Below are 11800 nucleotides of genomic sequence, written 5' to 3'. Positions count from 1 at the left end.
ACCAGAGCCTCCAAAGATATCCAGCCCCAGCTCTCCAGAGGAGCTGACGATAGCAGTGGACAGTCCACTGGAGCTGGAGTGCTCAGCTGTGGGCGTTCCACCTCCCACCCTCAGATGGCTGAAAGACGGCCGTCCCTTAGAAGGGACTGACATTGTTCAGCAGGATGGACACTTTGTCAGGATTAGCAAAGTTCAGGTGAATTGCAAACTGACATTATAACATTGTAGGAAAGACTATTGTTCAAACAAGTGAACTGCAGCTGTGAGCACATGTGCTATGAGTACAAAAAGAAAATTAAGCCAAATAAGCAGAAGCATTTGTTTGTGTGACCAAAAAATTCAGTTCAAACAAATGTAAGACTGCAGTTTCTATCGCGTCAGTCCGGGCAAATACGCAAGAACCACTCAAAGTGATTAATGTTGTGTCTTTAAAGGTTGAGGATGCAGGTTTGTACATCTGCTTGGCCAGCAGCCTCGCCGGAGAGGATGGAAAAAACCACTGGGTCCGAGTACAAGGTGACAGGAGCTGTTCTATTCTATTGTTCAATGTGGAAGAAACAGATTGTGCCCTCCACACTCCTCCCTGATCTCTCTCTATTTGCACATGGAGCTTGATTTGCAAATTCTGAAGTAAAAACCTGTCTCAAAAAGCAAAAACGCACACAATGTGGCCACATTCATCAGACAATAATGATTGATGACATATTCTGTGTTTGTAGAGTCTTTGTCTCAATAATATTATTTTTTTAGTTCCCCCCACCGTCCTTGGCTCAGGTGATGTGAGGACATTGACAGTGCCAGTTAATGGACACCTCACCATGGAGTGCCTGGCTGACAGCGACCCTCTGCCAGACATTGAGTGGTACAAAGATCAGGCCAAACTGCAGGTAGGCAAAAAACAACAACAACAACAGGTATTGAACAAAAATCTTTTATTCTTATCCACTTTGTGCCTTTGCTTTTCTGTAATCAGACAGGAGGTCACATTCAGAGACTTGCGGGGGGTCAATACCTGGAGATACAGGAGGTCAGACCAGAGGACAGCGGCCAGTACAGCTGTGTGGTCACCAACATGGCTGGAAGCACTAGTCTGCTGTTCAATGTGGAAATTCTCTGTAAGTCAGCCTGTCAGTGATCAACAATCAGAAATAACAAGTCAAAATGACATGGATGTCTTTCTTTACTTCTCCAGTACCACCTGTAATAAAGGACAGCAGTTCACTGGTGACCACTCATGTGGGTCAAGATGCAGTTTTACCTTGTGAAGTCGATGGCGACTCTCCACCCACGGTCACATGGAGAAAAGATGGCTTCCCCGTGTCTCTGGATAACAAGAAGTACGCCTTAATATGAAATGCAAACACAGTTACATGCTGAAGTATATCTTTATATTCATTCATTTTTTAATTGTGCATCTGTTTCAGGTTTATATTATCAGAGGGCTCCCTGCGTATAAATGGGGTTCAACTGAGTGATGCTGGCCGTTACTACTGTACTGTGTCCAACCAGGCTGGCTCAGATCACCGATCACTCGATCTGCGAGTGTTTGGTAAATGCAAAGGAAAATAATCATGCTAAAGCGAATAATTTGTGATTTGTGATGTTTAAACACAGACTGATCCTAACCCGTCTCTTATTAGTGGGTCCTTCAATCAATCCGGGTCCATTCAATGTGACAATGACCACAGGCGTTAGAGCAGTGCTGAGCTGCGAGACTACAGGTATACCTGCACCTACAGTGTCCTGGAAGAGGAATGGCACACCGCTGGATGTCAGTCAGCTGCCTGGAGCTTACAGGTTATTATCTGGGCTCCTTTTGAATGCATTGCATGTATAATTCTAAACTTACACAGTTGTAAAAAAAACAAAAAACTGATGCCTCTTTGTACAGGACACTTTCCTCGGGATCCCTTGTTCTTTTGTCACCATCCAGTGAGGATGAAGGTTACTTTGAGTGCACTGCCATAAATGCTGTTGGAGAAGAGCGTAGGGTCATTGAGGTCATCGTACAAGGTACTGATTCAGAGTTTTGTCTTTGACGCAGTCTTTCAGCTGATATACAGTAATTGATGAATGTTTCTTTTTCCTCTTTTAGTCCCACCGTCTATTGAAGATGATGTCACGATGGTGACAGCTGTGAAAATGTCTCCAGTGGTGTTGCCTTGTCAAGTACAAGGACGTCCACAGCCAGCCATTACCTGGACGAAGGGCGGCGTCAAACTGGGCTCCAGAGGAGGAAGTTATCGTGTCCTTCCCACAGGTAATGTATATGTATGCAATATGTGTATATGCGCGTGTGTGTGTGTATATATATATATATATATATATATATATATATATATATATATATATATATATATATATATATATATATATATACATATATATATATATATATATATATATACATATATATATATATATATATCTTCTTCTTCTTTGCAGGAGTGTTGGAGATAACTGCTGCTGTGCCGAGTCATGCGGGCAGATACACATGTTCAGCTCGTAATCCAGCAGGAGTGGCTCACAAACATATATCTCTAGCAGTGCAAGGTGGGTTCACTGGGACCAGCTGCAAGTGACTCTAAGTCAAAATGATATAAAGACGTATTTGTTGTTGTTTCTTGCGCACAGAGCTCCCAGACATCAGGCCTATGGCAGAAGAAGTACAGGTGGTGTTGCATCATGGGACAGTACTACCCTGTGAGGCTCAAGGCTTCCCTCGGCCATCCATCACCTGGCAAAGGGAGGGAGTTCCCATAGCAGCAGGTAGGGTCAGCATGATGGTTTATTGTGGTTTATTAGCCCATGAGAGCGATGGGGTTGTCAACACGTTCACTTTCACAGCTGAGAAAAAGATGCAGTTTTACAGTCATGGTTTTGCACTGACCTGATGAAGGAACAAAGTGCATCCCTTATGTGTTCAATATGGAACAATCTTTTAACAAATGATATGTACTTGTTTTTTGAAGTGTAGTCGATGAGGTACTGACACATAGTCAGGACTGATTGTATGAGGGCATGCTCCATGCACCAAGAACTATCTAAACCCATAAAGGTTTGTTCTCACTGAAAATAGGCTAAAGTTCGAAAATGGCAAATATTTCTGCACCAAAGTTCATAGAGAAAATCAGCATTTTTAGCTGGTGGAAATGATGTTAAATGTATATTTATATCCAAGTCTGAGGGAACACTCAGTATTTGTCAGTGCATAACTTTATACTTAGACTGTCCAACTCTATGTTTTACCACAGGTCACAGACTGGCTGTGCTCTCAAATGGCGCTTTGAAGTTTTCTCGTGTGACGCTCGGTGATGCAGGGAGCTACCAGTGCCTGGCAAAGAATGAAGCTGGTGTAGCTGTGGGAAGAACCAAACTGGTCCTTCATGGTAATGGACTTTCTCACAGATGGATGTGCTAATTTTGAATGAAATCATTTTTTATTTTTTTATTTTTAACAAATATAAATGCTGCTCATGTCATGTTTGTCCAGTTCCACCGGTGCTGAGTGTGCCTCGTGTGGAGTACGCTGCAGTGCTTGGTCAGCCAGCCAGTCTGGAGTGTGTAGCTGATGGGCAGCCTCAACCTGAAGTGACTTGGCACAAAGAGAGGAGGCCTGTGGTTGACGGTGCACATGTACACATCTTTGCAAATGGAACTCTGGCAATAACTTCAACACAGCGCAGTGATGCAGGCCTCTACACGTGCACTGCCAAGAACCTCGCTGGCAGAGCCAGCCAGGACATTCGACTGGTTATCCAAAGTGAGTGGATGTTCTTTGTGCGAGTCATACTGAGTAAAACTGATATGAACTCATGAACTAATGATGTTGCATTTCAGTCCCACCCATGATTCCTCCTGTGCAGACGGAGCTATCAGTAATCCAGGGATTTCAGGCTCTGGTCCCATGTGCTGCTCAGGGTTCACCAGAACCCAGAGTATCATGGGAGAAGGACGGTGTCACTGTGCCCGCCCGGCCAGGCAAATTCACTGTGCTGCGATCGGGAGAGCTAATAATTGAAAGAGCTGAGGTACAACTCATATTTTCCCCTGCATTATAACCTACTCAAGTACATTTCTGTTCGAGTCCAGAGACTAAGGATGAGTGGGGATTGCTTTCTTCACACAGCCAGCGGATGCTGGAGTGTTCACATGTGTGGCCACTAACACAGCAGGCTCAGTGAGACAAGACATTCGTCTGTCAATCAACATGAGGCCTGCCTTCAAGGAGCTGCCTGGTGATGTGACCCTGAACAAAGGACAGAGTCTGGCCTTGTCCTGCCACGCTCAGGGAACACCATCCCCTGTCATCTCCTGGACCGTCAACAACAACCCATATGCAGGTGGTCTTTCCAGATTGTCCATTTGCACTGCACCAATTCTTGTCTGCTATACAGAGAGTAGGAACAGGGATGTTTTTGCCCCCATTGAAACATATTTTACATGTAAAAATAATTTCTAGTTTTTTTTTTTTATACCTATGTAATGGAATAATGAAATTGAATTCCAACTGCACCACCACGATGAAGGACGTTTTAGTAGAATTATCTGTTTCACCTGGGCCCGTTTTTACTTCATTTTGTACAAGTAGAGGCATTTTTATTTATAAAGCACTTCATCATCTGTGAACAGGCTGGCCAATTAGTGAGCTCTTGGCTTGCTGCCATGGGTGCATTTAAAAGGAAGGGACAGGAGTTATGTGTGCTAAAGATGCCTACACAGCCATTTTCAAATCGGCTATGGAAAGGTTAACTATCTGTTTTACATGGGCATTAAAACCTGCAAATTCCAAAGGCCATTTTGCCCCTGCTAATTTCTGAAAAATCTGAGGGGAAGTCCTGACACCACTGACTGTAAATGTTCCAGGCGCCGCCTTAGATGAGGCTGGCAGGAGCTCGATCATCATTGACAATGTGACCAGAGGTGATGCTGGGACCTACGTTTGCATTGCACAAAACAGCGTGGGCTCCATCCGAGCACTGTCATTTGTCCGCATCAGAGGTGAGCTTTGTCTTCTGTTTCTTCAGGCTACAGATAGTAACACTTTCTAATGTGTGCCACTCTGTAAATATGTGTTGTGTGCCTGCAGAGCCTCCAGTGCTAAAGGGTGAAGCCCACATGTCTCAGACAGTTGTTCAGGGTGGCTCAGCTATGCTCGACTGTCCAGTCCACGGAGACCCCAGCCCTGTCCTCCGCTGGCTCCGGGATGGAAAAGCCTTGCTGCGCTCCCTCCGAATTCAAGCACTTCGCAATGGATCTTTGGTCATTTACAGCGTCAATGTAAATACTTCCTAGACTTTAACTTTTCTGCACAAGTCACTCAAGTTTGAATGATGATGAAACTCCCCTGTGCACATGACTTGCACTGTTTCATGTCTTGGAGAACAGTGGAACAGCATTTATCCTATCCAGGCTTTATCAGCAGTCCCCCTGGGTGGAGGAGCAGTGTGTGACTGTCCTGCAGCCTCCTGCCTCCACCTAAATCAGATTCAGCTCAGTCAGTGAGGCTAAGTGCATTAGCAGCAGAGGGAGGGGATGAACAGGCAAGCTGAATGTTCCCAGACTCTGCTCCTCTTTCCCTGGCCTATAACCTAGTTAGGTCTCTGACTGCTGCAGTAATTGCATAGCCTGCAGCTGAGTCTTTCTCACAGATAGATGACGCTCCTTCCCACAAAGCACAAAGATGTGAAATTTCCACCACCATGGCTAGTAATATCCATCATATCAAACAATTCAACGAAACCAAGTCTCAATTGCCCAGTTGAAAAAAAAAATGCTATAATTTAAAAACATTTTTTTAGTTTAGTTTAGCCCTGAGGGTTTGAGCCTCTAACAGAGATAATCATTCCTCTGAATGCCAATTAAGCCAAACTTTCCTCCTTCACCCGTTTGATCGGCAGGCTGCAGATGAAGGTGAGTATCAGTGTGTGGCAGAGAGTGAAGCTGGGACAGTGGAGCGGACCATTACTCTCAAGGTTCAGAGTGAGTTCTCTGTTTATTGATTGATTTTTTTAAAATTAATTTCATGTCTCAGTGTTTGTGAATATATAAACAAATGCCAGCTTCAGCTCCTCTTCTCTCTGACACAGTCAACGGAGGCTACTCTACCTGGCAGGAATGGAGTCCGTGTAGTAGCACGTGTGGACAAGGTTTCCAAGAACGAATTAGATTATGCAACAACCCAGAACCAGCCAATGGGGGCAGATCATGCAGCGGTTCGAGTATCGATTCTAGGAAATGTCAGACTGGTCTCTGTCCAGGTGCTAATCATTATTTTTTGCCTCTATGTATAAAATAGTTTAAAGCCTTTATTCTTGAGGTTTATGTAGCTCTCAAGCACAAGGTAAACTTACACTCACATTAATGTGAAAATCCATTTAAACAACTTTTTAGAGCATTTTTAATTTTCTATGTGAGCTATGGTTAATATTTCAGTTTTTGTGAAGAAATGTGGTAACTTATGTCAAAATTGTTCAAATGACTGAATTGTCTGTAAACTAAATGTTTCCCCACTGTGTTTGATGGTGAAAGGAGAGTCTCCTCGCAGTACCAGAGGCAGCCTGATAGGCATGGTGAATGACAGGGAGTTTGGTGTGTCCTTCCTGGAGGCCAACATTACAGACCATGTTGTGGATGGAAGCAGCACTCTGCAGGCGCGTCTGGACAACATCCCCCCCAGCGTGGGTGAGTGATGGCACATTTCATTTTGTGTTTCCTTATGTTGCTCAAAAGGTGTATTCAGGCAAAAGAAAGAACATGTTTTTTTTCCTGCCTTCAGAGTTCATTAATACGGTTTAGTTTTAATCCGCCATGTTCATGGCCACCTACATCTATGAAGATCCACGAGAGTTCACTTGTCTCAAGATTGCGCTTGATAACCTTCTGCCACGGGATGCTATGCAACAGTTTAAATACCAGATTCTACTGGATCATCTCAAGCTCGAGGAGGCATTACTAATAGCTGATTCATACTGCAGCAGCCGTTACCCTTACAGTGACACTATGGACACTCTTAATGAACAATACTGTCAGCACCATCCATTAGCACTGAAGTGTATTGTCCAACTCATGGATGGACCAGACATCAAGAGTGGAGATACTAAGTCATTTAGGAAGTTTGCTTTAAAGGTACGTGCCCTGGTGGGAATGCTGGATCAGTTGGGTGACATTGACCAAACAGAGTTAAAAAATGCATATCACATGTCTCCAGATGTCACACCATCTCGGAGCAGATTTCAAGAGACACATTAATCCTCTCAGGACACCCATTACAACTTTAGTGCACTTGTCAGAGTGGCTGGAGTATGAAGTCAGGGTGCAAGAGGATAGCCCGCAATTCAAATACCAGGAAAGAGCAAGCACGAGAAGTCGGCCCAAAAGTATGTTCGTACTCCATGGCAGTGAGCAGAAGCAGATAGAGAGAAAACCGGTCAATCGTGAATCCAAGGAAAATACGAGAGAACCAACTAAATTCTGTCTATTCTGCAACACAACTCAGCATTTCCTGAACCAGTGCACTAACTTTAAAATCCTCACAAAGAGCAAATAGATAACTGGATTCGTTCTTTGTGAGATATGCTGGAGGTATAGGGCATGAGCATTTATCATCACAATGCACTCTAAAGACAAGATGTAAGAAATGCCAAAGGAAAGCATTTAGAGGTGCTGCATGAGGTAAACGCAAGTTAAGACTCCACCCCCACACCCAGCAGTCCAGTCGCTGCCAACAGCACCCCTGCTGTCAGTTCTACAGGTGAAGCACTGTACGTGGACAGACCTACCAGCAGACTCTACAAGGCCCATCAAGATACCCAATGCATTCTCTCCCCTCTACACAATGCTTATTCACCTCCACTCATCGGCCTCGAGCTGACCTCTTCACTCACTTCAAACGTTTATGGCAGCTGGGCAAGTGAGAAGATCGTTACCAGGTCAAGGGACGACTCAGAAGCACTCAAGAGATTGGCAGAGAAAACTTTAAGGGTCAAAGTGGAAGCTGTTCGAAGATATGCCACACCACTGCCTCAGCTGGAAGCCCACAAAGAAGCCGTGTTTCCCCATTTTACGCAGTAAAGAGAAAAAGTTGGCGAATAACACAAGCAAGACTGGATCTTACAAAGATGAATCAACAACAACAACTCAGCTCAGGATATGTCTAGAAGATTAAACCCACTGAAGCTGATTCCAATCGCCGCTAAATACAACAAACTCTGTCGAATATTGAGATTTCAGACATTTCCTTTGCTAAATTTTGGAGATTAATGCACATGATGAGGTGACTGCAAGCAGGTTATAGTATGCCTGAAACTACAAAGAGAAGCCCATGAAAAGTTGTAAATTCTCAGTGCTCCTGTCATATTTATATTTATGAGTTATTTATATATTTCTAGGATATAGTGCTCACGTTGGTTAAAAACAATTAAAAAGCACAGAGTTAACACAGAGTGTTTTGTTGCAGGTCCCTTGCTGCGAGTGCTTGTGTCTGTGTTTGCTCCCATCTACTGGACCACGGTGTTACAGAGCGGAGCAGCCAGAAACGGCTTCTCTTTCACCCAAGGCCAGTTCAGACAAGAGTCTCATTTGGAGTTTGAGACTGGTAAGACGTCTGACCAAATGTCATTTACAAAACAACCAGCAGATGGCATCAGTTACCTATGATAGCTATTGCTTCACCTTCAATTTGACTTTTCACACAGGGGAAATCCTTCGTTTGACTCACGTCGCCCGGGGTCTGGATTCTGAGGGGGTTCTACTCATTGACATAGTAATCAATGGATTTGTTCCTCCTTCATTATCCTCATCTCATCTGAGCCTTCAGGTTTGTTCACTGCTGATCCTCACGTAAAATCTCACTTCAGAATAATATGTCGATGTACTTAAGCTCAGCTACGGTTTCTCTGACACGGTTTTATTTGTGTCTTGCAGGAATTTGATGAGTCATATGTGCAGAGCGGCCAGGGGCAGCTGTACTCGTGGTCGTCACAGACCCATCAGAGAGAAGGAAACCCTATGGTGTTGCGCTGCAATCACACCATTATTTACGAGGGCCAGGAGGAGCGCCAGGGCCCTCTGCTCCAGCTGCTCAAGGTATCTGGGATGAACAGTGTCTACAACATGTTCACTCTCACTCTGGACTTCCACGTCACGGCCAGCCTTCTCATACCAGGTCTGGGGATAAATGACAATGATTTTAACTTAGATCCACAATGCTGAAACAACCAACACTGACTGAGCTTTGTGTTTGCAGACGGTTATGAAGACACGTGCCCTAAAGGTTTCCTCCTCAACACAGCTTCCTACTGTGCTGGTATGCTCGCTTTCCTTTTTTAGGCCTCATTTATCTTTTTGGCAACATTTATCTTAGAACATTTGTCACTGCGCCAGTTTTTTTTATAATGGTGATTAAATGTGGTCTTAGATGAAGATGAGTGTGCACTGCAGTCTCCCTGCTCCCATTCTTGTAACAACATCATGGGAGGCTTCTCCTGTGCCTGTCCCTCCGGCTTCACCATCTCTACAGAGACCAACACATGCCAAGGTGAAACTAAAAACAACCTCACAAAAAATAGGAGGCTCTGTGATTAACAGTAATGTCCTACTTAAGCCCCAACATCCATCTAATCCTTTGTATTCACATGTGTTTTGTATAAAAACCCTGCAGATATTGATGAGTGTTCCCAGGGTTCACACATGTGCCACTACAACCAGCAGTGTGTCAACACAGTGGGCACATATCGCTGCCAGGCCAAGTGTGGCCCAGGATTTAAACCCAGCATCACAGGAAGCAGCTGTGAAGGCAAGTGACTGTTCATGACTGTTCTAGTGTCTGATCAGCACTTCATAAGGAGGCATGATTTGAACTGATCTGCTGCAGCAGTTGCGCACACTTCCCCTTTCTTGATTGACGTTGAATAATATTTACATTTCCTAGTGCAGTAGATTTATTCAACCAGATTTATACGTTACAGATGTGGATGAGTGCCAGGAGTCTGCTTTCTCGCCATGTCAGCATCAGTGCCTAAATACGCTGGGCTCCTACCGTTGTATCTGTCACCCTGGATACCAGCTTTCAGGACAGCGCTGCATTGGTAAGTTAGATTCCTACTCTCACTAACATAGGCTGAACAAAAGTTTCAAAAGTTGTGGGAATTTAAAGCTCACGTAGAGTGGTCCTGTTGCACATATATGTTAGTTATGGAGGTCTACTTACATACATTCACTTGTTTTTATGGTCAAAAACCTCCAAGTTGCTGTAAAGGAAATCTGTCCTTATTGAAGCTCTCGTCAGCCGTGCTGTTTCAGACAGAAATCTCGCCCCGAGAAGACAGAGTGTGTTGTGATTGGCCAGCCAGCGTAGAGCCTTCCCAACTGTCTTGTGATTGGCCAATACCCAGAAGTGACATAATCAGCACACACCTGTGCTGATTCTCTGGTTTCCTCCAATAGGAAATAGGATTAGGCAAACTGGACACTCTAAATCAGGGGTTCTCAAAGTTTTGATACCTGAGGGCCAATTTAGGGACCCAACATTGGACTGAGGGCCACCAAAGAAAAAAAAAACAGAAATATATCCCATTTGTAATCATTTTAATGACCAGATTGCAGTTCTACAGTTTAGCGTTAACTAATATAAGCGTTAATATAATGTAATTTAAGCATGAATATAATAACGCTTTATAATTTACTGGGAAATTAACCAGTATTTTGGCCATTGTTCTTACCTTCTAATTACAGGTTAATACAAAGTAACACATTTCTGTTACCATATATTTACTGAGTAAATAGCTAGTAATTGGGGGCTGTAGCTACCAGCTTATAACCCAATAATACACTAAAATTCACCATATAGAAACCAGGTAAATACCCAGTATTTTTGTTTACACTTATTGGTCTGTATCCAGTAATGTCCAATAAACATTTAACAAGCTTAGTAGCTCCTGGATAAAAACTATCAACTGTAATGCATTGCGGGCCGCCATAAATGTTTCTGTGGGCCACCATTGGCCCCCGGGCCGCAGTTTGAGAACCAATGCTCTAAATTGACCGTTGGTGTGAGTGTGAGAGTTTGTGTCCCTGTGATGGACTGATGATCTGTCCAGGGTGTGACCCCACCTATCGCCCTACTTCCTTGTGCTCTCTCCTCCTCTCAGCCTGGAGCAGTTGTCAGGCAGTCTGTGAAGAGAGCACAGACACAAGGGGATGGGATTTATTGGTTGAATTGTAGCCTCCTATTTTAAGCTTCTTCTTTTTTTTTTACCAGACAACTTAAGTTATTAATAGATATCTGGACTAAAATAGTTTTTTAACAAATACTGAAAATGAAAATGTTTGTTTGTGGCACTTGCAGATATTAACGAGTGCATGAGAAATATTTGCCCATCGCACCAGCAGTGTCAAAACACAGAGGGAGGATACCAGTGTTTTGACAGCTGTCCAGGTGGGATGACCAAAGCAGAGAATGGAGCCTGCATGGGTGAGAGCCTTCATACTTAATTTGACTTTCTTTAGGGTGTTAATGTTCCATTTCTGCACTCTGATACACTTCTTTTGTTTTAGTTTTTGCACAATTAAACTTTGTGTTCTGTGTAAGTCTGACTTATGTTGCGTTTATCTTTTAGACATTGACGAGTGCCAGGATGGGAGTCACATGTGTCGCTACACACAGATCTGTCAGAACACTGTCGGAGGTTATGGCTGCGTTTGTCCCAGAGGTTACCGATCCCAGGGAGTAGGCCTCCCATGTCTGGGTACGATATCTGCTACTTAACAGTGATGCTGTATGAAAAGTACACATTACAGA

At 43.8% G+C, this 11800-nt stretch overlaps 1 protein-coding gene across 1 annotated transcript in view; it reads left to right on the top strand.

The window, feature by feature from the left end:
- The window catches only part of hmcn2 (hemicentin 2), a gene marked incomplete at its 5' end in the record, with an annotated part of 45901 nt that overhangs the window by 31345 nt on the left and 2756 nt on the right, over positions 1 to 11800 (top strand). Inside the window, 29 exons of the mRNA XM_083902807.1 lie at positions 6 to 196; positions 435 to 516; positions 751 to 887; positions 974 to 1115; positions 1193 to 1337; positions 1425 to 1549; positions 1641 to 1797; positions 1892 to 2013; positions 2096 to 2260; positions 2446 to 2553; positions 2635 to 2769; positions 3255 to 3389; positions 3494 to 3763; positions 3841 to 4031; positions 4130 to 4343; positions 4867 to 5001; positions 5090 to 5280; positions 5901 to 5982; positions 6090 to 6260; positions 6532 to 6684; positions 8459 to 8596; positions 8697 to 8818; positions 8926 to 9166; positions 9248 to 9307; positions 9419 to 9538; positions 9662 to 9796; positions 9969 to 10088; positions 11348 to 11473; positions 11619 to 11747. Coding sequence (XP_083758933.1) covers positions 6 to 196; positions 435 to 516; positions 751 to 887; positions 974 to 1115; positions 1193 to 1337; positions 1425 to 1549; positions 1641 to 1797; positions 1892 to 2013; positions 2096 to 2260; positions 2446 to 2553; positions 2635 to 2769; positions 3255 to 3389; positions 3494 to 3763; positions 3841 to 4031; positions 4130 to 4343; positions 4867 to 5001; positions 5090 to 5280; positions 5901 to 5982; positions 6090 to 6260; positions 6532 to 6684; positions 8459 to 8596; positions 8697 to 8818; positions 8926 to 9166; positions 9248 to 9307; positions 9419 to 9538; positions 9662 to 9796; positions 9969 to 10088; positions 11348 to 11473; positions 11619 to 11747 — 4242 coding nt within the window. The remainder of the gene's footprint in view (positions 1 to 5; positions 197 to 434; positions 517 to 750; positions 888 to 973; positions 1116 to 1192; positions 1338 to 1424; positions 1550 to 1640; positions 1798 to 1891; positions 2014 to 2095; positions 2261 to 2445; positions 2554 to 2634; positions 2770 to 3254; positions 3390 to 3493; positions 3764 to 3840; positions 4032 to 4129; positions 4344 to 4866; positions 5002 to 5089; positions 5281 to 5900; positions 5983 to 6089; positions 6261 to 6531; positions 6685 to 8458; positions 8597 to 8696; positions 8819 to 8925; positions 9167 to 9247; positions 9308 to 9418; positions 9539 to 9661; positions 9797 to 9968; positions 10089 to 11347; positions 11474 to 11618; positions 11748 to 11800) is intronic.

Source organism: Microchirus variegatus (assembly GCF_963457635.1).
Source record: "Microchirus variegatus genome assembly, chromosome: 16".
Classification (NCBI taxonomy): Eukaryota; Metazoa; Chordata; class Actinopteri; order Pleuronectiformes; family Soleidae; genus Microchirus; species Microchirus variegatus.
Note: the sequence above shows the minus strand (reverse complement) of the source record. Positions and strands in the feature narration are given on the sequence as shown.